Source organism: Cenococcum geophilum (assembly GCF_001692895.1).
Source record: "Cenococcum geophilum 1.58 unplaced genomic scaffold K441scaffold_12, whole genome shotgun sequence".
In the NCBI taxonomy this organism is placed as follows: Eukaryota; Fungi; Ascomycota; class Dothideomycetes; order Gloniales; family Gloniaceae; genus Cenococcum; species Cenococcum geophilum.
The window spans coordinates 1,739,003-1,758,750 of record NW_027137570.1 but is presented as its reverse complement, the minus strand read 5'-3'; the positions used below and the strand labels follow the sequence as shown (position 1 = coordinate 1,758,750).

Genomic DNA, 19,748 nt, shown 5'->3' with positions numbered 1-19,748 from the left:
GGCTACAAGCGTATGTATTCGAGGAGTCTACAAGACGTTGCGCGATCGATCGTAAGGGTCGAGGGCGTAAGGAGGTGATATACCTACGCGTAGCTGACATAAGCTGTACGCGAGGTGTACGCGAGAGCACGGGGCTCTCCTATGGAGGCCCCTGCGGTGGGGTTCCGTGACAGCTAACTATTCTATTTTATTTTACCACGTTAACTATCTGCTTTTATTACTATTTATACCACTATTACTATTACTGCTGTTACTGCTGCCGTTATTATTTTTGGTTTATTGCTATCCTAGTTGCTACTAGTAGGAAGATTAGATCTTAGCTATAAGTAACAGAAGGACACTATAAAATAGTTCTATAGGAGGGCTAAGGATATAGTTACTTATATTTGTTTAAAAATATACTTTCTTTTATCTATTCTACTTTTACTATATTTTTATTTTGCTATTCTTTTATATTATAGAACATTAGGGGACAATGTTCTTAGTAGGGGAGGTATATAGTGGTGTAGATTGGATATTGCTTACTATCTTAGCATTTTCCTATATTTATAGAGCCTTTAGCTTCCTTTCCTCTTCTATTTATTATATATATATTACAAACTTACTAGTTACCAGAAATATACTCTTTTTTTCCTTTTTTACTAACTGTTCTACTAACTAATTATAACTAACTGTTATACTGACTAACCAATAAACAGATAGACTAATAGCACTACTACTTTCCCATCTAAGAGAAGTTGTACCCTCCTATATTGTAATGCTAGGAGATTTAAGGGACTAGATCTAAAGGAGGGGGATAAAGTATAGCTATTATATAAAAAATTTACAAGTTAATAACTAAGTAAGAAATTAGACTATGTTAAACTAGGACTATTTAAAATCGTAGCTAAGATTTTAAAAGTTATATATAGACTTAACTTACTAGTAAAGATAAAAACCTACCCTATATAGTATATCGCGATACTAGAGACGTAGAGCTACTAGTTTATAAAGTAGATATATATAAAGGACAAGAGGAGGATAAATAGCAGGTTTTAAAGATTATTAATTATAAGAATATTAATAACGAAATATAGTATAGGTTAAAGTAGATAAGCTATAATAAGATTACCTAGAAGCTACTATAGAACTTAAAGAACTCTATAGAAAAGGTATAGGAGTATTAGAAGAGAGTAGGTTAGGTAATATTAAGAAGGAGCTAAAAATAAAGGGATTAATTAAAGGTAATAGACGAGCCGGATTATTTAGGGGATCTACTGCTAGTATATAAGCTGTTTCCGCCTTTTCTTAATTAGAATCCTTTCTAGCCTCCTTAACCTTAAGCTTAGAGAAACCTTACTTAACTAGACGTAACTCCTTAGAGCGTACCTTTTTATAAACTTTTATTAAATAGGATAATTAAGTATAAGCATTTAGTTAAGCCTTTAGAGCCTAAGATGCTTTATTAAAATAATATTAAACCTTAGCAAGGGCCTTAACCAACTTACCCTTTAGTTTTTCGACCGCTAAAATGGCAAAAGGTTCGGTCAAACAAGAGTGCCTTTTACCCCGAGGAAACTGCTGGGGAACTGCTGGCTAGTCTTATTATTGGGATTTCGCCTTCCGTTTTATGCACCATGTGGTGTACTTGTCCCGAAGGACGATGATGCATTGTCGAAAGCGATATATAAATCGGCGGGGAGAAGAGAATGCGGTGTAACGTGCCTGACTCGTGCTCTAGAACCGCCGCCTTTGGCGATATCCTAATCGACGGCTGCGTGTCAATGAAAGAAAGCCATATTAAGGTTCCAATAATTCTTGAGATTTTGATATACATATATGTAACATGTCTCTAAGTCGACATTAGATCTTAACGTCTGCTGGGACGTGCTCTACAACTTCGCCTTCGGACCCTGTTCCTCTTCCTGTGCCTTCACCTTCAACATCCTCCTTAGGATCTTACCACTCACGGATTTCGGGATCTCGTCCACGAACCTCACACCTCCTCTTAACCGTTTATGGCTTGCCACCTTCTGATTCAACCATTCGATGATCTCTTGAGCTTCCTTTTCTCCTCTACCAAAACTATTCGCAGGAACGATGTAAGCACGAGGAACCTCTGTCGCCTGGTCTTTGTTGTAAATACCAATGACAGCGACATCATTAACACTAGGATGCCCTATGAGAATGCCCTCCAGTTCTGCTGGTGGTACTTGGAAGCCCTTGTACTTGATCAATTCCTTCACACGGTCTGTAATGTAGAAGTTGCCATTCTCATCCTGGTGGCCTACATCGCCAGTTTTGAAGTACCCGTCTGGCGTCAAAGCATACGCAGTCATTTCCGGATTGTTCAAATAACCTTTGAAAATGTTCGGGCCTTTGATCCAGAGCTCACCCGTTTGTCCAGCAGGCACTTCTTTTTCGTCTGGAGACATGTACTTGGCCGTTTGATTGGGGAGAAGAGTGCCTACAGCGCCAATGGTTTTGTTCCAATCTTCCCAAGGCTGAGTATGCGTTGTTGGACTGGTTTCTGAAAGCCCATACCCTTGCTTAACGGGAATTTTTAGACGCTTACACAGTGCTTCCACAAGCTCTTTTGTCAGAGGAGCGGCCCCAGAATTCATCATTCGGATGGAGCTGAGGTCGTATTTCCCCACTGTGGGATGTTTGCTGAGTAGAAGGACGACAGGTGGTACTACGTATACAAAGGTGATCTTGTAGTCCTGAACAATCTTGCAGAAGCCGTCGATGTCGAATTTCGGCATTACCACAATCATGAGCCCGCTGTAAAGGCTCTGATGAACGAGACAGGTGAGACCTGGAGCTGAAGTTAACTAGCTCTCCTGGGAATACTTCGTAGGCAATCCTTACCATAAATATGGAAGAAGGGTAGGAAAGCTAATATTTTGTCTCCCTCTCTATTAGGTCCATTATTCCACCTTAAATTCCCACTCTCCCCTGCCTTCAACATAAGAACATTGGCAACAATATTCCGGTGTGTTAGCATCACTCCCTTTGGATGTCCTGTGGTGCCTGACGAATAGACGAGGAAAGCCAGATCTTCCTCGGGGTTTATCCTAGTCCTTCGATATCGCGACGTGCCAGAAATATTCCTGATGCTTGTGAAATGCTTGACCACGCCTTCCGGATCTCGCTGGTCGCCCATAATAATTATTCTATTTTCTTGTATCCCGACCTTGGTCGCGGCCTTCTTTGCTGTCTCATAGAATGGTAGCTGCGTCACCACAGCTTTGGCGCCGCAAACCTTGAGTTGGAATGCCAGCTCGTCGACTGTATAGCCTGGGTTTGCAGGACTCAGAATACCACCTGCCCAATGGCATCCCCATGTTATCGCTGGAGTGTCGATGCAGTTCGGTGTGAAAAGAGCTAGGACGTCGCCCTTCTGCCAGTCCCAGAGAGCTTTGAGGCCCTTGCCAAAGTCGATGGCGGTACTCTTAACTTGGGCATAGGTGTAGGAGCGCTTCGTGTAGGGATCGTGGTAAATTACTGTTCAGTAGTCAGTAATTGAGCTCTGTCATGTGAGGATGTAGGAGTCTCGTGCCCTTGTCATCGGGATATTCTTTATCCTTCCTTTCGAACAGGAAGCCCCACAGATCTGTTTTTGGGATATCAATCAATGGATATTTCGACTCGGTAGGCATGATTGGGGGTAGGAATTGGATTTGTATTGAAATCCGCATAAAATGTTAAGGACAATGCGGAAAGTAAGCAAGAAAAGAAGCCAAAGTGAGAAACCTGCACCATGACCGCTATTTCGAACAGAAGATAGGTCATCCGCCTGGATATGCGGCAACGCGATCAACACCAAAGACGGCAGGGTGGAGCCAACCAGCGGGGCGCGCTGCGGGGAATACCGAGGCATTTTCCTCATGCGGATAAAGCTTGAGCCCAACACAACCGTTCTGGATGGTATTCGAGAAATTCCAGGACGGGATACTGTGCGAGGGGATTCACAAAGTTGTCTTAAGTGAGGGCTTCTTGAAGGTTTACACAGCCACAGCATTTGAACTATACCAGAGTTTCTAAAGCCATCATAAAGGCATAACAAAACCTAGCTAACTACTCAGCCCAGAATGAGATGAGCGAGGAGAAACTTTGCTCCGATAAAACGCCGGCCCGAAGGTCTGTTGCTCCCGGAGAAGCCTTTATTGTTAGTCAGAAGTAATCCCGAAGCAGCCTCCATGTATTTCCATACACGGCCTTGGTGGGTTTTGATGTCCCCGGGTGTGTCCCTTTAATACTTCATTTATAATCAAAATCAATGTCTTCCTGGGACGAGGCTACTGCGATTCAGATCATTGACTCTCATACATACTCCTCCAACTTTCCGGATGATTGGTGCATTGGTAAAGGCCGGTATCCTAGGATGCTTGCTTTTGAGTTCCTGGTTGACATTATGCATAGTTCCTCATGGCGGCTTCGTTACAGGTTGCTTCCTTCGTGTTGTAGCCACCCACTTCCAAACCACTCTCTCCAAGCAGAACCAGCCGCATACGATTACCCTCCATCTTGAGTTCCTCCGCCGCACTCAAGAAGGCCCGGCAACATTCGTTGTCAAAGATGTAAAGTTGGGCCGACAGACCTCAGTGGTGCATGTTACTATGTCTCAAGAAGGCCGCGAAGAGGTCGTGGGTTACATAACCAACTCGAACTTTCAAACCGAGGAAGGTGTATCTTTCCGCACCGGGTACTCGTTGCACCCACCAACTCTCCCTGTGGATTTCTCCAAGCTAAAGGATGATAAGGATGAGCATTGGGCTCGAGAACCACAAATGCCTTTCGCGGATTTTCGAAAAGCGTCGCAGAAAGTCAAATTGTTCCTGCCACGGAAAGGCCAAGCGATGAGGAGTTTAGCAGATGAATGGCTCTGCTTTGTCAACGGAGAAAAGTTCACCAACACGAGCTTAGGATATATTGCCGATATGTTCCCGCAGGTCGTGGAAGGCTATCGGGATGGCGATGATCCGTTTGACATGCGGCCGTCGAAGAATAAAAAGAAGATGGGCCGCAATTGGTATCCCACTTTATTGCTTAATTTGGATGTCAAGAAGCCGCTGCCTGAAGAGGGTGTTGAGTTTCTGTTCGTTCGTGCACGGTCGAAGCAGATTAAGAACGGAAGGTTTGATCTGGAGGTTATTGTTATGGATGCTGAAGGAGACATTATAGCACTCAGTAACCACATCAATCTTGTACTAGATTCTACGAGGAACTTGGCGAAGCGAAGAAAGTCGGGCGACGAAGATGGTAGTAAGTTATAAATTTGACTCCGATACCCTTGGAAAACAGATAGATACCAGCTATATACGTAAGGCATATAGCTCGTCCATATACACACTATTGCGAAAGTTGCGAAGAATTCTCACCAGTTTGGTCATTCAATTCTTACTAGGGAAAAGAGCACCCGTATGAGCTAGACTGAGAGTATAGTATGACGTCCTCGTATGGCAGTAGATTTGGAGGTTCAAGAATTGCTATGGGAAGCAAATAGGGCTGTACCCATAGGCACGTGGCACAGCATGTTAGAAGCTTCTACGTTGACTCAGCATGCTCAGACTAAGAAACCGATGAATATCCGCAAGCGGATTATCGAATATCCGCAAGCTAACCTATTCGATCGATCCATCTGTTTCTTGGTCTGAGCCACTTTGGCAAGCTTTTAGAAGCTGAGCCGCTCTGTTTATATGAGGCAAACCATTAACTTTAATGAAATTAATGTAAGCAACCGCCACGTCTATTATCCTGTAAATACCTGCGTTAGAATCGCCTTAATCAGCTCTCTAATCGATGGATTTTCTAGAACCAACCGCCAGCCATAAGTGCATCCAAAAGGCGTCGAAGAAACCCCTCTATTTTGTCTAGCAGGAGCCAGTCTTAAGCTTTTAATCGAACGGTAGATATCTAGGATATCTGCACCGTGTGCTAGTGCATCTAATACAACTAGAATTCGAATTCGAGATGTTAGGCGCGCGTATTTAGCGCATAAGTGGTCTTTGTTAATATCCGCAAGTATTACGTGGAGTTAATTTTGCGACCGTAGGCTCCCAAACCCTTAACAGAAAATTCTTCTGCAACGACTCTACCACAGCTCTACTATCGCCCATATATAGTCGCCCATACAATCGTCCGTACGAACGGCTCTACATCGTCTCTACGAACGGCTCTGCATTATCTTTACAAACGGCTTTACGAACGGCTTTACGAACGACTCTACGAACGACTCTACGAACGACTCTACGAACGACTCTACGAACGACTCTACGAACGACTCTACGAACGACTCTACGAACGAACGACTCTACGAACGACTCTACGAACGACTCTACGAACGACTCTACGAACGACTCTACGAACGACTCTACGAACGACTCTACGAACGGCTCTACGAACGGCTCTGCAACGGCTCTGCAACGGCTCTATGAATGGCTCTACTTGTCTAGCAGGAGCCAGTCTTCTTAAACTTTTAATAATAAACTACCTAAGGGCTTAAACATATTATAATAAATAGATCTTAATAGGTTTTAATAGATATAGCAGATAGAGAGTGGGTGGTTAAGGTTAACGTATTATTGCGGATATTGCAACCGTAATTGTACACTTTGGCAAGCCGCGTTACAGCTATTTTAAAATTAATGTTAGGAACGGGAAGACGGGGAGACTTCTTATATAGACCATTCGATTTGCTAGAGCTTAGTGTATAATCGATGGATTTTTTAAGCTGCCTAAACTTATTATAAGAATAAGAAGTGAATATTCGTAATATTAGCTATGCGGATATAGCGACGTGCTTTACAAACGTTGGCCAAAGTGTCTCAGACCACAACGGGACAGATGGCCTAAACTGGTTTAGCGCTATCGGGCCGGATTTATCCGGCCTCCCATTGTGGTCTGAGCATGCTGAGACAAGCTTCTACGAAAATTGACGAGCGCAGCGTAACAAGCAATTATAACAAATAGTGGAACCACCAGTTCGCCCAATTAGGCTATCTGCAGAATACGACTCACGAGTGAGCAAAGCGACAGCTCTGCATACGGATACGACTCTGTCTGCATAACAACTTTACCGAGCGAATAGAAATATCGCCGACTCTCGCCGCTGGCCTGGCCTCCCGACATCCAATGAATAGATGCGGGGATTGATAAGCGGTCCAAGATCACCTTCGTGCAACATAACTTGCACCTTGAGGGTGAGGTCGGATTTCTTCGTACAACTGTCTTGGGGATCAGACAATCGTTCCTCCATGGAGACCCTCAGTTCGGTCATGGACTGGCCTACTCAGCAATCGATCATCACGGCAGCGGGTATTGCTTTGATTGGCTGGGTGTCCCTTTCCATCTACCAGGTCGTCCGCAATCTTTACTTTCATCCACTGTCTAAATTTCCAGGCCCCAAGGCGGCAGCAGCAACCATTCTCTGGAAAGCATATGTGGAATGCATTCAGAATAAATCTTTCTGCCATGTGCTCGAGGGCCTTCATGTAAAATACGGTGTGCCTTGCATAATATTTATTTTCGCGCGACAAAAAGTAACGTTCGTCACTGCAATCCCCGAGCTGACTTCTGACAAGGCAGTGTTGTCCGTGTCGGGCCCAATGAGGTAAGTATTGAGACAGAACTATTGCACAGGCAGATGGTTTATGTGAAATAGCTTCATTTTGCTCAACCGCAAGCATACCACGATATCTACAACAACAAGAACCGGTGGGATAAAGAATGGAGACTATACAAAAGCTTCAACGAAGACCGCTCCTCTTTCGGGTTCATCACGTACAAGGAAGCTAAGGAAAGAAGGGATGTTCTGAACCGCTTATTCTCTACAAAGGGTGTGGAACAAGCCCAAAATTTGCTTGTGGATAAAGTAGATGCTCTGTAGACCATATGCACTGAATGCTTATAAGCTAAATATTCTAGGTTAAAGCTCTATGCGCCGCATTCGAAAGACAAAACGCAGCAGGAAAGTCCTCAGATCTCTTCTGGGCCTACCGGTGCATGACCATGGATATCATCACTTACCTCAGCTTCGGCCAATCAGTCGACGCAACTAACGCGCCCGATTTCAAAGCTCCCATCATCGAGGCGATGGATGCGTCTAATCCGATCTTTATTCGCTTCAAGCATTCAGAGATCTACAAGAATATGATCTTGAAATGCCCATCGAATCTGTCTAGGAAGATCAGCCCTGAGACTTCTGGGCTATTGGATCTGCAGGAGGTAAGTACTTCCGAGCGAACTAACCGCAGTGATATCTTGAGGCATGAAATCATTCTAATTAAGGGGAACCCCAGCTTATTCTCCGCAATATCAAAAACCTCACAGAGAACCCGGAGCATCTCAAAGACCTTCCCCACCAAATGACAATCTATCACAGGCTTATGGACGAAGAAGCTTACCGCAACCACACTGTCCCTTGTGCAGGAAGTTTGTACGAAGAAAGCCAAACTCTCATGTTTGCCGGCGGCGAGACCACCGGAGGTACCCTCATGGTTGGGACGTACTATTTGCTGAAGCAACCCGAGACATACAAGAAGCTGAAGAAAGAACTGCACGAGGCCTGGCCAGCCCTCGACCGGAATCCGCCGCAGCTACGAGATCTTGAGAAGTTGCCGTACCTGAATGCGGTCATCAGAGAGTCGCTCAGGACGATGTCTGGCGTGGTGTCTGGTCTGCTCCGTGTAGTACCTGCGGAAGGTGCGAATATCTGCGGAACTGTTGTTCCTGGAGGCGTAAGTCGTGTTCAGGAAACATAAAGGGTTAAATATGGCGCTAATTCCGAGCTAGACAATCGTTTCGTGCGGAAGCACTTTCGTACACTTTAATCCTGAAATCTTCTCCGAGCCATATGAGTGGCATCCAGAGCGCTGGCTGAAGGAGCCCGGGCTTGAAAATTGGCTGGTCGCCTTTTCTAGAGGCCCAAGGATGTGTTTGGGCATGAAGTGAGTTTCCCGTTGTAATGTAATGATGCTGTAACGTTCTAAAGTCCATCTAGTCTCGCCTGGGCAGAGCTGCGTCTCGCCTTTGCACACGTCATCCGTAAATTTGATATGGAGCTCGCGGAGCCTATGTAAGCAATTCCTAGAGATCTTGCTGAGCATTGCTGAGTTACCTCAAATGCAGTCCTGACGGTTTGCCGTACCGCGATTGCTTCCTGCCATTCTACTACGGTGACCATGTCAAAGCAACCATGAGGCCGGTTACTACTTAAGTTCTCGAGAGCGCTGGCATTAGAAGTCTTCTAGGATTAGGTGCTGCGTAATAGGCGGAAGTCGGTGGGCCTAATAATACCTAACCGGTTGTGAGTTAGATCCAGGGTCTCTGATGATATGAGTGCTCTGGTATAGGTAACGGCGGCGTGTTTTGGGTGAATTGAGGGACATCAATGGATGATTTTATGACTTCTGTTGACTAAATGGATGGTCCCATTAGACTGCGGATATTGACGGGAACATACGTCTACAGTATTTCAAACTGGTGCCTTTCAACCTCGACTGCCTCCATATGTTCTACTGCATCGACGAAAGTCCCTTCATATTCACCTTTGTCGTAGGATATCTCGGTTTGGTTATCCTGCTCATCCCAGCCCTTCTCAGGCTCCAGAGCCCCAAAATCCTTTACAGCTGCACCTGCGAAACGGCTAAGCAGTTTCTTCCACGCTCCCCACCATTTACTTCCCACTGAGTTCTCGCGGAGTTGGGCCCGGAGCCACTGAATATGTTTTGTCAGACCACTGACTACGCTGGCGGAAAATATATAAGATGCTCTATGAGGAAGAATCTAAGGCTCGATGGCCCGAGAAGATATCTACAAGGTGGCCCGCGCGTTGTCACGTGACCTATCACGTGCACCTCGCCGAGCCGAAAGAGACCACTCAAGTACCCCTATCAACATATTCAAACGTAAACCTGGGGCGTTCAATCATCTCTGACCTAAAAAGCATTTACGCTTCGCCCGGTATCTCCACTGTGCGTATATCGCTATTTGTTATCGCAATGTATAGTACATTATGCCCACAGTTCGCTTGCAGTGAGCAATCTGCAGGAAATTCTAGCAGCACAGCCAAGCATTCATAGCGATTCCAGTAGGCCGCATAATGCAGAGCGGTAAAGCCGTAGTTGTTCTGCGCGTCGATATCAGCTCCGAGACTCAGCAAGGCGCGGATAGATTCCGGGTTGTTATGCTGACGTGCTTCAATTAGAATTGTATCATCTCGAGGATTTAACGTTCTAATGTCCCGTTTGAACCGGGTAAGGGATTCGCTGATGGCCCAGTTAGAGACTAGGCCGGAAATCGAGTACGAAAATGCCCAACTGCCATAGTAGGAGCCTGTGCCTTTGTCTAGAAGCGCTCTTACGGCTACCACATCGTTTCTTGCCACGGCCCATTCCAGGGCTGTTCGCCCGTACGCGTCTGTCTGGTCTATGTCTCCAGTGGAGGCATCCAGGTAGACTAGTAGATCCACATTTACAAGTTCGAGGACGGCTTCATGGAGTAAGGGAAAGCGCGAGTCCTTGAGCTAGTCCGAATTGTCGAAAATGATGCGAAGTCCCAGGGCTGTTGATAGACTAACCTGCTTGCCAAGGATCAACATCCAGTCAAAGGTAGTCCATAACCTATAGCATAATCAGCACGAAGTCAGTCAGCTATGACACGGCACTCACCTCTTGGGATCTCTACTCTCTTCATCAAGCGGATTGGCTCCCTCGCGGAGCAGGAAGTGGCAAGTCTCTAACATCCTGGGATTGAAGGCGGATAGCGCAAACTTTAATAGTAGGAACAGTCAATCTCCCGCTCTATAAATGGGCTATGAGTGGTCACCACTTACCCACACAAGGCTATATCTGGCTTCGTCCACATCAAATGGCGATGCTGAGCCTTTGCAAAATTCTGATTGAATACCTTCAATGTCCCCCCGCATCACCAGAGAGAATATTGGGTCAAATCTCGATCGTACTACCGAAATTCGAAGGTGAAACGCAGGCTCATTTCTTGTGCTGGAAGATATTATTGCTGTAATCATTCGAGACCCAATCCAGGATGGTAAGAATCACCAGAGCCGCATAGAAAATTTAGGTAGAGATGAGCGCAAGACCGATTGTTGCACGAAGAGCCGAGCCAAGGAATGCCAGTATAGCCTACGAAAAGGCTGCCAATTAGGTCGCTGAGGGATCGAGGGGACTGAAACTGCCCAGGTCGATGGCAGGAACACTGACATCTTCGCGAGCAAACGGTACGGTTGGATTGACGTATTTGGATGCCAGCGGTAATGCGGGCTACGGCAGTAGAGTATAACGGTAGTCCGTAAACATTACTGCCGCAAATTCTATCCCCGATTCGGTTCGTAGTGGTTTTCTGAGTTGGCGGAGGATCCACTATTGCTTCGTGGCCTTTCTGTCGGCTTATATTCTCCGCTTGTGTCTGTTCTATGCACACCTCGAATTGTGATTGAGTTCGACCGGAGGATTGCCTGAAATAAAAGAGTCAGATCGGAATATGGCAAATGAAATGCAGACTCTTCAGAATGGTTGGTCCCAGTGCAATAGCAAGGTGGGAGAATAAAAAGGGTCTTACATATATTAATCATGGCCATAACTAAAGCAAGTTTCATATCTGTAATTCCTGAAGCAAAGCTTCTGCCTTACCTTTCTTCTTCAACCATGCCAGTTTCCTGACCTCGAGGTTACCGCTAGAGTCAGTCCGGCGAATTAAAGTACGGACAATGCCTTCTAATATAGATAGTCTTTCTTCGACAATCGTGATGGTGCCATTCAGTGAATTAAAAGAACTTTGCAAAAAGCCATATGGTAGGTGTCAGTAGAAATATCCAAAACACAGAGCAGCGATAAATAATCCATAAATCCATTAGTAGAAGCAACTATGGATTTACATAGCTCATTTGAAGTTTACAGCTCATGCATACCATTCAGAGTAGTGAGGGAATTCCTGTTACTGCCGAAGAGCATCCTTGGTCTGATCTATGAGAGCTCGCTAGCTCAGGATCTCATTATTCAAAGCATTGAGAGCTTCTGATGCTTCTCGTAAGGCTCGGAGCTTGCTTATACACTTTGCAACTCCTTGGATAGCACCTCCTATAGTTATTGCACTGTGATTGAAAGTGGGTCTGTCATGGTTTAGAGACAATATGCGAACACAGCTGAATCTTGATCTTTAATATACATCCCGCATGAACAATCAAGGAATCTTCCGGCTCTCCTCTTGGCTGGAAATGATAAAGTTGCTGGGGTTGTGCACCAGCCATTTGGTTAGTCTAACCAATTAAATGAAGAATAGGGTGCCGGTACATGACTTCAGTGGAACGCCATGAGTAGCATTGCAGAATTGTCTTGGGCATGATGCAGTTCTGAGGGAATATCGTGCTCCCTGAGCGTTTTCGTAGTAGTAAATGTTGCAGCCTGTCAAATGTACCGATGAAGGAACATAGGAATTGAATCAATAAACTTCTTGCCTTCGGCGCCGCCTAGAATCCTCGTATTTCTCGCCATCTCGGTCTTCGCGCTTCGAACGATCATAACGGTCATCCCTATGACGCCTCTTGTTGTCATCTCTATTACTGTCGTAGTCATCTTGCCGCTTTCTCTTGCGGCGACTGTCCGTAGAAGAGCTTCTATCCTTTCGTGACGAGCTGTGCCTGCTGTCATAATGTCGACTCCGGTCCTTATCGCTTTTTCTGTCCGTCCGTCTATCGCTTCCCCGATGGCCATCGTCATCATCGTCATATCTGTGTCGACGTGATGATTTCTCTGAAGACCGATGGTCAGAATCTCGAGCCGGTGACCGTCTTTTCCGCTCAGAAGCCCGCTCTTGCTCCACCAATTTCTGCTGCTCCATTCGAGCCTTCAACTCTTCCTCTGTTAACTTCTCCCCAGTCTCTTTATTAAGTAGCAAAACTGGATTGTATGACTGGTCCACTTTCCTTTTTCCTTTCATGCCCTTGCCCCATTCACCAAGCTCTACTCCTACTGCGGCTTCTTCCTTCGCTCCAATACCGAGTAAAGCAGGACGCCGTTCTAAGAGCCGGGGCTTAGACGTCTGTTCAGCCCTCCGCCGCCCAATCTGTTCTCCATCTTTCCAACCCATTCCGCGGAGGAATGCAGCACCGAACTCTTCCACCGGAACAGCCTCATATTCCTCCAAAGTTGCCATGTCTGGTGCACTGTCATAGTCACGCTTGAATGCTTGTTCCTCAGTGACAACCGCAGGTAGAACGAGGGCCGACTTGGGCTTCTCCCCTAGTAGCGCCTCAAGCGCAAGCTGGTCGTCAGTTTTGGGAGCTGGTTGAGTCGTCTCCGCGGCAGCAGGTTCTGATGATGCCCTGTTGTGTTCTCCCTTATCCGTAGGATCTTCATCCTGTTGCTCCTCCTTCTCTACCACAGTAAGTCCGTAGGCTATCCCACCACCATTGACAGCATCCTTCTCCTCATTTGCAGAAGAGCCGTTCACCCGAGCTTGCTGTGCCCCTGCTTGTAGGGTATTGCGCTGTCTCTTGCGCCGGCTTTCCTCTCGCCAGTCTCTGTTGGGCCGCCTTGGAATAACCAGCGGTCCTTTGTCTTGCTGCGCATTTACATCGATTGCGCCTCCAGCGTTTGCGTCGAAATGAGAAACCTCTTGAATTTTTGGAGCGTTATCTTCTTCCTCGTCGTTTAAGGCAGAGATGGGTCGTTTGAGGTTCGTCGGTGCGGTCGTTTTCTTTGAACCGGCATTCTTCTTAGCCCCCAAGACTAGAGAGAACTTCATTGCTGGCTTTGGTTCAGCCATTTGGAGTATCAGTCGTTGAAGCTGGGGAAAGTTGCCTTAGTCAGGTCATGACATACGCGCTTCCCCTGCCCCATAACCAAAATCTACTACGGAGCGTCTAGTTTATGAGATAATGCCTGCACGATAGCCTCTCGCTAAAATCACGTGCCGCAGATGCCTAGTAAGTAGCTTTTGTGACGATCTTCTTTTCAACAAATACATCTCGTGCACTGTGCAACAAACCTGGCAGTCGGTGGTCCCCAAGCCTTGACCACCTCACCAGCATGTCTGACTCCTCCTTATCCGTATCTAATGAGGTGAAGCAGACCCCCATAACGAGGAGTCGCAGGAACACCGAGAACAACCAAAAGCTCTCGGCCCAGAAACTTTTCAACCAAATTAGTCGCGCCATCACAGTAGCCACGAAGCATCAGCTCTTGACTTATGAAGGCGTTGACCCAGAAACCGGATTCTTAGTTGCGTGTTCTCTAGATGGAGACGGACAAGTGGAGGCGGTAGGGCATAGGTAAACTTTCACTGTAGTTCTCAAAGACTTCCTACTGATGTTCCCGATGATACTAGGGTCAGCTATAATTCGTACACCCAGACTCTACATATTAACATTATACCAAATTTCATCCATGATTGCCATTAGCTATGGCTTTTAAACGAAAAAATGAGAATGATTCTTTCTGGGTTTATCACTGCCGCCGAAGCTCGACTCCTACGGATATTTTCTGGAACTAGTAAATGTTATTATCTTCTATTAAGCTTTACCCCTACTGACTTAGGATAGCTATTACAAACTTTAGACCACCGTATATTAATTCATCCAAGCAACCGGATCAGGCCATTATTCTAAACAATTAAGTTATTCCAACCGTTGTAATTGAGGCTGGATGATTAGAGTCTATTCCGAAACTTCATTAGGATATAGGTTTATGGCTTAATGGTGGAGCAAGCTTTGTTCAAGTAATTTTACTTATTAAGTAGACTAAGGTAACACGTAACCGGGTAAAGGCATTTATTAAAGCTTATGATCTAGATCCAGCCGGGAATGAGAGACTGCTACAAAATGAGGTAATTGTTCAATAGGTGTAAACATAGAAATTAGTGGCTAGACCATTCTCCCAAGACCGCACAATGCCGCAGCCCAATTCATTACTATTACCCTAGGGCAGCTATTTGCGTCCGCAATATCCGCTGGTAGAAATCCAAACGATACCTTTGACCTCTCGGTCGATGATCTTCGGACAATCGCTATTGAACGTATACAGAATGAGGGATTTGTCCCGGCATAGATGGTGCCATCCTCTCTTCGTCACTGTCTTGCTTGTATATGAGTCGCTGGAGATGATGGTAGGATGTAAGAATGTCGCGAAGGCGACTCCAGTGGGATGGAGGTTTGGCTGTGGATGTTGGTACGGGTTGGAAGCTGAACTTGGAGCTCGGGGCTGCGCGTCGTATGTATTACTGCTGACGAGCTTCAGCCACAGCCCCATTGGCTTCTGGAGATTCGAAGATAGCTAGGCTACGATGAAACGTCATATCGTGTTTTCGTCTCCAAAGCACCTTCAAACCAGACGGATTGACAAATTTCTTGATGGATTACGATTTAGTAGCGCCGCGGAGTCATGATTAGCGATCAGAAGAGCCGAGGCTCGAAGCCGAAGTTCCCGGAGCCAACCCGGCATTCTCGCGGTAGTGACATCATAGCAAGTCTCGTTATTTAAACATAGCACAACAAACCAGCGTACGCAATCCTTATGACGCCCTGGGTAGTGCCTGTTCCCTTATCACCTCTCCATTACCCTCCTAGTACGAAGCTCATCTACCCTACCTTTTTAAGATTTATCTCTGATAGTCGGCCGGCTCTTTAACATTCATCCAAACACGCCGGCAACAATCCGCCGAGGTCGTACCGCTCCTTTCTATTCGCGAACCTCGTTTCGACAACACAAGCCCGAATCATGTGGGGTATATCATACTGGATAATACCTATATTCTCATCTTTGATATGGCTAGCCATGCTGCTAGCCATGTTAATAACCTGGACCACCGAGGGTTCACCACACTACCCGTCTATGAACCCAAGCCAGAACATAGCGTAAGCGAAGCAATACCATTTTCAATATTCCTGGTGATATATTAACGCTTCGTAGATATATTTCTGGTAGGACACTGGTTTGTCACTCCTGACGGCTACGGCTGACTTGTTAAAAGATGTTGGAGCTCAGGGACTCAAACCTCTGTTTATCGCAATGTCCGCTGTCACCGTTGTCTCATTCGACCTTGCCTTCATTCTCGAGAGGTGGCTACGGCACACCGGCAGACTAGCTCATAATACTTCTCTAACGCAGAAAATCTTGTCCTTACTCTCCATCATCGCCGCGATAGCCGGAGCAGCTGGGTTAATTCTTCTATCAATTTTCGATACGTTCAGACATCCCCACCTACACGACGGTTTCTTAGTCCTATTCATGTAAGCTTTCCACCTAACATTGATAGGGTGATAAACTAATCTACGTGCAGCGCTGGGTATATTGTGTCCGCCATCTTCATCTGTGCTGAATATCAACGACTTGGCATTCATTTCCGCGAGCATTCTATCCTCCGATGCTCCTTCTGGATCAAGCTTTTCTTCATCCTAGTCGAAATCGCAATGGCCATTGGTAAGTGACTTTGCGAAAATAAAGAGGACACGGCGTAATTGCTAATGTCTTATCAGCTTTTGGTGTATGTCAGAACCAGGGCAAGTACAATGCGGCCGCTGTACTGGAATGGGTCATTGCCCTTATTTTCTTCTTCTACGTCTTAAGTTTCTTTATCGACTTCATGCCTGCTGTCCGTACGAAGCATCACCAGAGCCGTGCAACAGAAATTGACGTGGCGATGGAACAAGGAAACGCTACATCGAGCAGTGGATTTCTTCATAACGGGGCCGCCAACGGATATACAAACGAGCATATAAATGGCTACACGAATGGATACACGAATGGACATGCTAATGGCTACACAAACGGCCATTCCCAGAACGACGTCGTAAAACCGAGTGAACTAGTCCCAACATCACAGAATTTCTAGGGCCTTGGATCTTCTCCTTGTAATTACATTTGTATATATCTTTTTCTAGTATTCTAATGTTCGAATTGGAATGATCTTTCGTCTAGATCATCAACATTAGCGAGTTCAGGGCGCGGAGCATACTTTCATTCCGTTTTAGCATTAACATGGCGTTTGGGCTGCATATTTGAGCCGCACTCAAGCACGTTTCGTGAGCATTTGGTGATTTTAGCTATTTAGAGATTGAGCGTTGTGTGATGAGCTAAAGTCCGGCGGAAGTATGATGTTAACGTTGAACTGGCTAGATGCAGATATGAACTCAGATAGAATTTTATCCAATTAATCAAGATTGATATTCAAGTACCATTAAATATATGCGATTGCCGGGATGGGCATTAAAGAAGTTGTAGTTATCAGCTCGCAGTTCGGCAAGATCCTAGCATATGTCTGTCTTGGCACTTATACTTCTCGCTAACTAACCAATCAGGACAAATCGCCTCTTCAAGCCGCACAACATCATTCCGCCGACTTTTCAAACCTATCTCTCCCAGCGACGGTCGACAATCGACAACACCATCCACGATGCCGAAGGAAGTCAAGCAAAAGTCGGGCCTCGCTATCGGCTTGAATGCCGGTCACGTACGTTATTATCCATCTCTCGCATTCCTAACCCTCGTAACAGCAATTCGAAATTGCTCTCGAGCAGCGGGAGGAACAAGTTGAGACGAACTTCAGCTAATACAATTGGGATACTGCAGAAAGTCACGCCTTACCAACCCAAGACGAAGATCTCGAGGAGAAAGGGACACTTGAGCCGCCGCACCGCGTTTGTGAGAGAGGTCGTCCGTGAGGTTTCTGGGTACGTCGAAAATTCAATCCGAGCGACACACTTCTTGCGGAAAAGTCTACCACAATCACCATGATAATTACAATCGTGTGCGAGCATGCTATGGCTGGAAACCACGTCGACACTAGCGGACATTAGAGGCAGAGGCAATATTGAGGGACCATGACTGACTTTGGACATTTGAACAGTCTCGCACCATATGAGCGCCGTGTTATCGAACTTCTCCGAAACAGCAAGGACAAGCGTGCCCGCAAGCTGGCTAAGAAGAGGGTGCGTAATTTAACTTCCCATGCTCGTTAGCACTACTGTCACCCATCCCACATCTGCCTATCCTCATAATCGAACATGAACACTAACAATCACCAGCTCGGAACTTTCGGCCGTGCGAAGAGGAAGGTCGACGAGATGACCAAGATCATTGCCGAATCAAGGCGGGCGGGTCACTAAGCGGGCGGACGAATGAAGGTGACGGTTTCTCTTGGCTTCGGATGATTTGTTACAGATTCTACTCTTTCAAGGAAGGGAACGATGGAAAGACGGTTTCATGCGGGATGGAGTCAATTGTAGTCTTGCTCTCTGCAGATTCGGAATCAAAAAATGCATTTCACTAAACACTTAGCTTTGATGGTGTTGTGGTGGAACTCAAGCCACAGTATGTTCTTTGAAACTCTCGATTACTACATTCACGACACACTTATATCTCGCACACCAATCCACGCCTATGCTAGATTTACTTGCTCTAATGCCGTTACACTATTAATTTCCTTCCGTTTGCTTGCCTATTTAGGCTGCCTCTAATACCTACCGCAAGTTCCCAGCGCTAGAGCAAATGCACACTGAATAGCTATCAAGACCAACAAAGATATAAATCCTGATCTACCACCCAATCATACTTTTGTTTTAAAAGATAAAATTTTTAATACGATTGCTTTTCCCTTTCTAGTAAACTGTTCAGGAACTGCAGTGGGTTGAAGCAATCTGTGAAATCGCTGTTCTTAGGCTAAGGCCTAGCTCGAGTTAGTGGTACCCCAGAAGAAATATCCAGAGGTTGCTTAGCCTCGTGGAATGAAATTCCTCAATGATAACCCGGCACTCCAACACGCTTTCCCGTTGGAGTTGGAACAGTGGTGGTTTAGATAATGTTCTTAACACTACTCGCTCTTAAAAAGATAAGGAGCTGGCTTCTGGAATGCACCAATAACAACAACTGCAATCGGTGGCTTGACATGAACAGAGTCGCCGAAAGCCTTCCCACCAGGCTATTAGACGTGGGTGTACCTTCTCAAAACTTAGGTACGACTCCTGTCGGAGTTCACTTCCTCCACAAGGGTCTTGTTACGTAACTCAACAATTGCTGGGGTGAAAAATTGTCCAATAAAGCTGTTGAAAAATAACATCAAGCTCTTCAGGTCACAAGTACCGTGGGAAATGATGTCAAAAACTTTTCAAGAGGCTATTCTTGCTGCCAGGAAACTCGGCATCCGATACCTCTGGATTGACATTATTCAAGATTCTAAAGAAGACTGGCTACGAGAAGCTAGTCTAATGGGGCGGGTATGTACCAATTCTTCCATCAATTTATCGGCAACCGCGTCCGAGCATACATTTTAGGGTGGTTTACCCGCCGTGTTAGGCTACGACCTAAACGAAGTGCTATTAAACTTTTAACTTCTTGTATTTCTGTATTTAATTATTTACAACTAATACAGCCCCATTTTCTAACTTTGAACATGGGTCTATGGCTCTATGTACGGGGCGTAACGTGAGGAGGATATAAACGCGGGTAGATGACTAGCAGTTAAATAGTGCAAACATGAGGCTCTGGCTCTGGGTCGCGACACTAGAATTGCAGTAGCTGGGGTTAAGGAGAAACGATAGCAAGCTGTCTAGCTTAATTAGGCTAGCGCGCCTTGGCTACTGACTTATGTACAGTATAGTTCTCGCGCACCTAGGAACCTTTAGTTTCTACGTGCTTATATAGCTTAAATGCAGCCAACCTATGCTCGGCAACCCTTCTCTGTCCTGTGATTTACCCTACCGTGACATTATACAAGCACTGTTCCTCATTTGGGCTGGAGAGCTAATATCCCTT

General features: G+C 45.8%; 10 protein-coding genes across 10 annotated transcripts; 6 read left to right on the top strand and 4 right to left on the bottom strand.

The window, feature by feature from the left end:
- Positions 1–1,871: 1,871 nt before the first annotated feature.
- On the bottom strand, positions 1,872–3,641 carry K441DRAFT_685815 (4-coumarate-CoA ligase-like protein; the record flags this gene model as incomplete). The annotated part of the gene is made up of 3 exons (XM_067651927.1): positions 1,872–2,797; positions 2,851–3,486; positions 3,542–3,641. 3 exons carry the CDS (start codon positions 3,639–3,641, stop codon positions 1,872–1,874), a joined length of 1,662 nt encoding a protein of 553 aa, XP_067506244.1.
- Positions 3,642–3,892: 251 nt separating this feature from the next.
- K441DRAFT_656739 (uncharacterized protein) lies at positions 3,893–5,626 on the top strand. The gene has a single exon (XM_067648051.1). It carries the CDS (start codon positions 4,332–4,334, stop codon positions 5,256–5,258), a length of 927 nt encoding a protein of 308 aa, XP_067506243.1. The 5' UTR covers positions 3,893–4,331; the 3' UTR covers positions 5,259–5,626.
- A 1,633-nt stretch (positions 5,627–7,259) lies between these two features.
- K441DRAFT_550792 (cytochrome P450 monooxygenase-like protein) lies at positions 7,260–9,199 on the top strand (the record flags this gene model as incomplete). The annotated part of the gene is made up of 8 exons (XM_067643063.1): positions 7,260–7,485; positions 7,566–7,594; positions 7,646–7,855; positions 7,909–8,208; positions 8,283–8,720; positions 8,776–8,930; positions 8,984–9,058; positions 9,112–9,199. 8 exons carry the CDS (start codon positions 7,260–7,262, stop codon positions 9,197–9,199), a joined length of 1,521 nt encoding a protein of 506 aa, XP_067506242.1.
- Positions 9,200–9,447: 248 nt separating this feature from the next.
- K441DRAFT_713474 (ankyrin) lies at positions 9,448–11,260 on the bottom strand (the record flags this gene model as incomplete). The annotated part of the gene is made up of 5 exons (XM_067653942.1): positions 10,817–11,260; positions 10,653–10,753; positions 10,562–10,604; positions 10,006–10,507; positions 9,448–9,617 (listed from the first exon to the last, which is right to left on the bottom strand). Exons 1-5 carry the CDS (start codon positions 11,009–11,011, stop codon positions 9,448–9,450), a joined length of 1,011 nt encoding a protein of 336 aa, XP_067506241.1. The 5' UTR covers positions 11,012–11,260.
- A 742-nt stretch (positions 11,261–12,002) lies between these two features.
- K441DRAFT_39499 (uncharacterized protein) lies at positions 12,003–13,833 on the bottom strand. The gene has a single exon (XM_067641493.1). The coding sequence runs from the start codon at positions 13,765–13,767 to the stop codon at positions 12,442–12,444; it is 1,326 nt and encodes a 441-aa protein (XP_067506240.1). The 5' UTR covers positions 13,768–13,833; the 3' UTR covers positions 12,003–12,441.
- Positions 13,834–13,968: 135 nt separating this feature from the next.
- K441DRAFT_39435 (uncharacterized protein) lies at positions 13,969–14,686 on the top strand. The gene is made up of 3 exons (XM_067641492.1): positions 13,969–14,272; positions 14,329–14,498; positions 14,543–14,686. Exons 1-2 carry the CDS (start codon positions 14,031–14,033, stop codon positions 14,399–14,401), a joined length of 315 nt encoding a protein of 104 aa, XP_067506239.1. The 5' UTR covers positions 13,969–14,030; the 3' UTR covers positions 14,402–14,498; positions 14,543–14,686.
- Positions 14,687–14,734: 48 nt separating this feature from the next.
- K441DRAFT_656735 (uncharacterized protein) lies at positions 14,735–15,334 on the bottom strand. Its single transcript, XM_067648050.1, has one exon. The coding sequence runs from the start codon at positions 15,246–15,248 to the stop codon at positions 14,928–14,930; it is 321 nt and encodes a 106-aa protein (XP_067506238.1). The 5' UTR covers positions 15,249–15,334; the 3' UTR covers positions 14,735–14,927.
- Positions 15,335–15,770: 436 nt separating this feature from the next.
- On the top strand, positions 15,771–17,195 carry K441DRAFT_656733 (uncharacterized protein; the record flags this gene model as incomplete). Its single annotated transcript, XM_067648049.1, has 5 exons — positions 15,771–15,853; positions 15,909–15,919; positions 15,970–16,228; positions 16,279–16,418; positions 16,475–17,195. The coding sequence occupies 5 exons, from the start codon at positions 15,774–15,776 to the stop codon at positions 16,828–16,830; spliced, it is 846 nt and encodes a 281-aa protein (XP_067506237.1). The 3' UTR covers positions 16,831–17,195.
- A 163-nt stretch (positions 17,196–17,358) lies between these two features.
- On the top strand, positions 17,359–18,216 carry K441DRAFT_656732 (60S ribosomal protein eL36). The gene is made up of 4 exons (XM_067648048.1): positions 17,359–17,448; positions 17,568–17,668; positions 17,845–17,926; positions 18,023–18,216. Exons 1-4 carry the CDS (start codon positions 17,392–17,394, stop codon positions 18,101–18,103), a joined length of 321 nt encoding a protein of 106 aa, XP_067506236.1. The 5' UTR covers positions 17,359–17,391; the 3' UTR covers positions 18,104–18,216.
- An 802-nt stretch (positions 18,217–19,018) lies between these two features.
- On the top strand, positions 19,019–19,267 carry K441DRAFT_550970 (HET-domain-containing protein; the record flags this gene model as incomplete). The annotated part of the gene is made up of 1 exon (XM_067643073.1): positions 19,019–19,267. A coding segment is annotated over one exon (249 nt), but the record flags the coding sequence as incomplete, so codon positions are not given.
- Between the last annotated feature and the right edge of the window lie 481 nt (positions 19,268–19,748).

What these genes read in the sequence shown, in the direction of transcription:
- K441DRAFT_656739 (XM_067648051.1), top strand. Translation starts at nt 4,332, where the DNA reads ATGATTGGTGCATTGGTAAAGGCCGGTATCCTAGGATGCTTGCTTTTG.
- K441DRAFT_39499 (XM_067641493.1), bottom strand. Translation starts at nt 13,767, where the DNA reads ATGGCTGAACCAAAGCCAGCAATGAAGTTCTCTCTAGTCTTGGGGGCT.
- K441DRAFT_39435 (XM_067641492.1), top strand. Translation starts at nt 14,031, where the DNA reads ATGTCTGACTCCTCCTTATCCGTATCTAATGAGGTGAAGCAGACCCCC. An exon ending in GTGGAGGCGGTAGGGCATAG is followed by an intron (nt 14,273 to 14,328) that starts GTAAACTTTCAC and finishes CGATGATACTAG; the next exon opens with GGTCAGCTATAATTCGTACA.
- K441DRAFT_656735 (XM_067648050.1), bottom strand. Translation starts at nt 15,248, where the DNA reads ATGGGGCTGTGGCTGAAGCTCGTCAGCAGTAATACATACGACGCGCAG.
- K441DRAFT_656732 (XM_067648048.1), top strand. Translation starts at nt 17,392, where the DNA reads ATGCCGAAGGAAGTCAAGCAAAAGTCGGGCCTCGCTATCGGCTTGAAT. An exon ending in TCGGCTTGAATGCCGGTCAC is followed by an intron (nt 17,449 to 17,567) that starts GTACGTTATTAT and finishes GGGATACTGCAG; the next exon opens with AAAGTCACGCCTTACCAACC. An exon ending in GCAAGCTGGCTAAGAAGAGG is followed by an intron (nt 17,927 to 18,022) that starts GTGCGTAATTTA and finishes AACAATCACCAG; the next exon opens with CTCGGAACTTTCGGCCGTGC.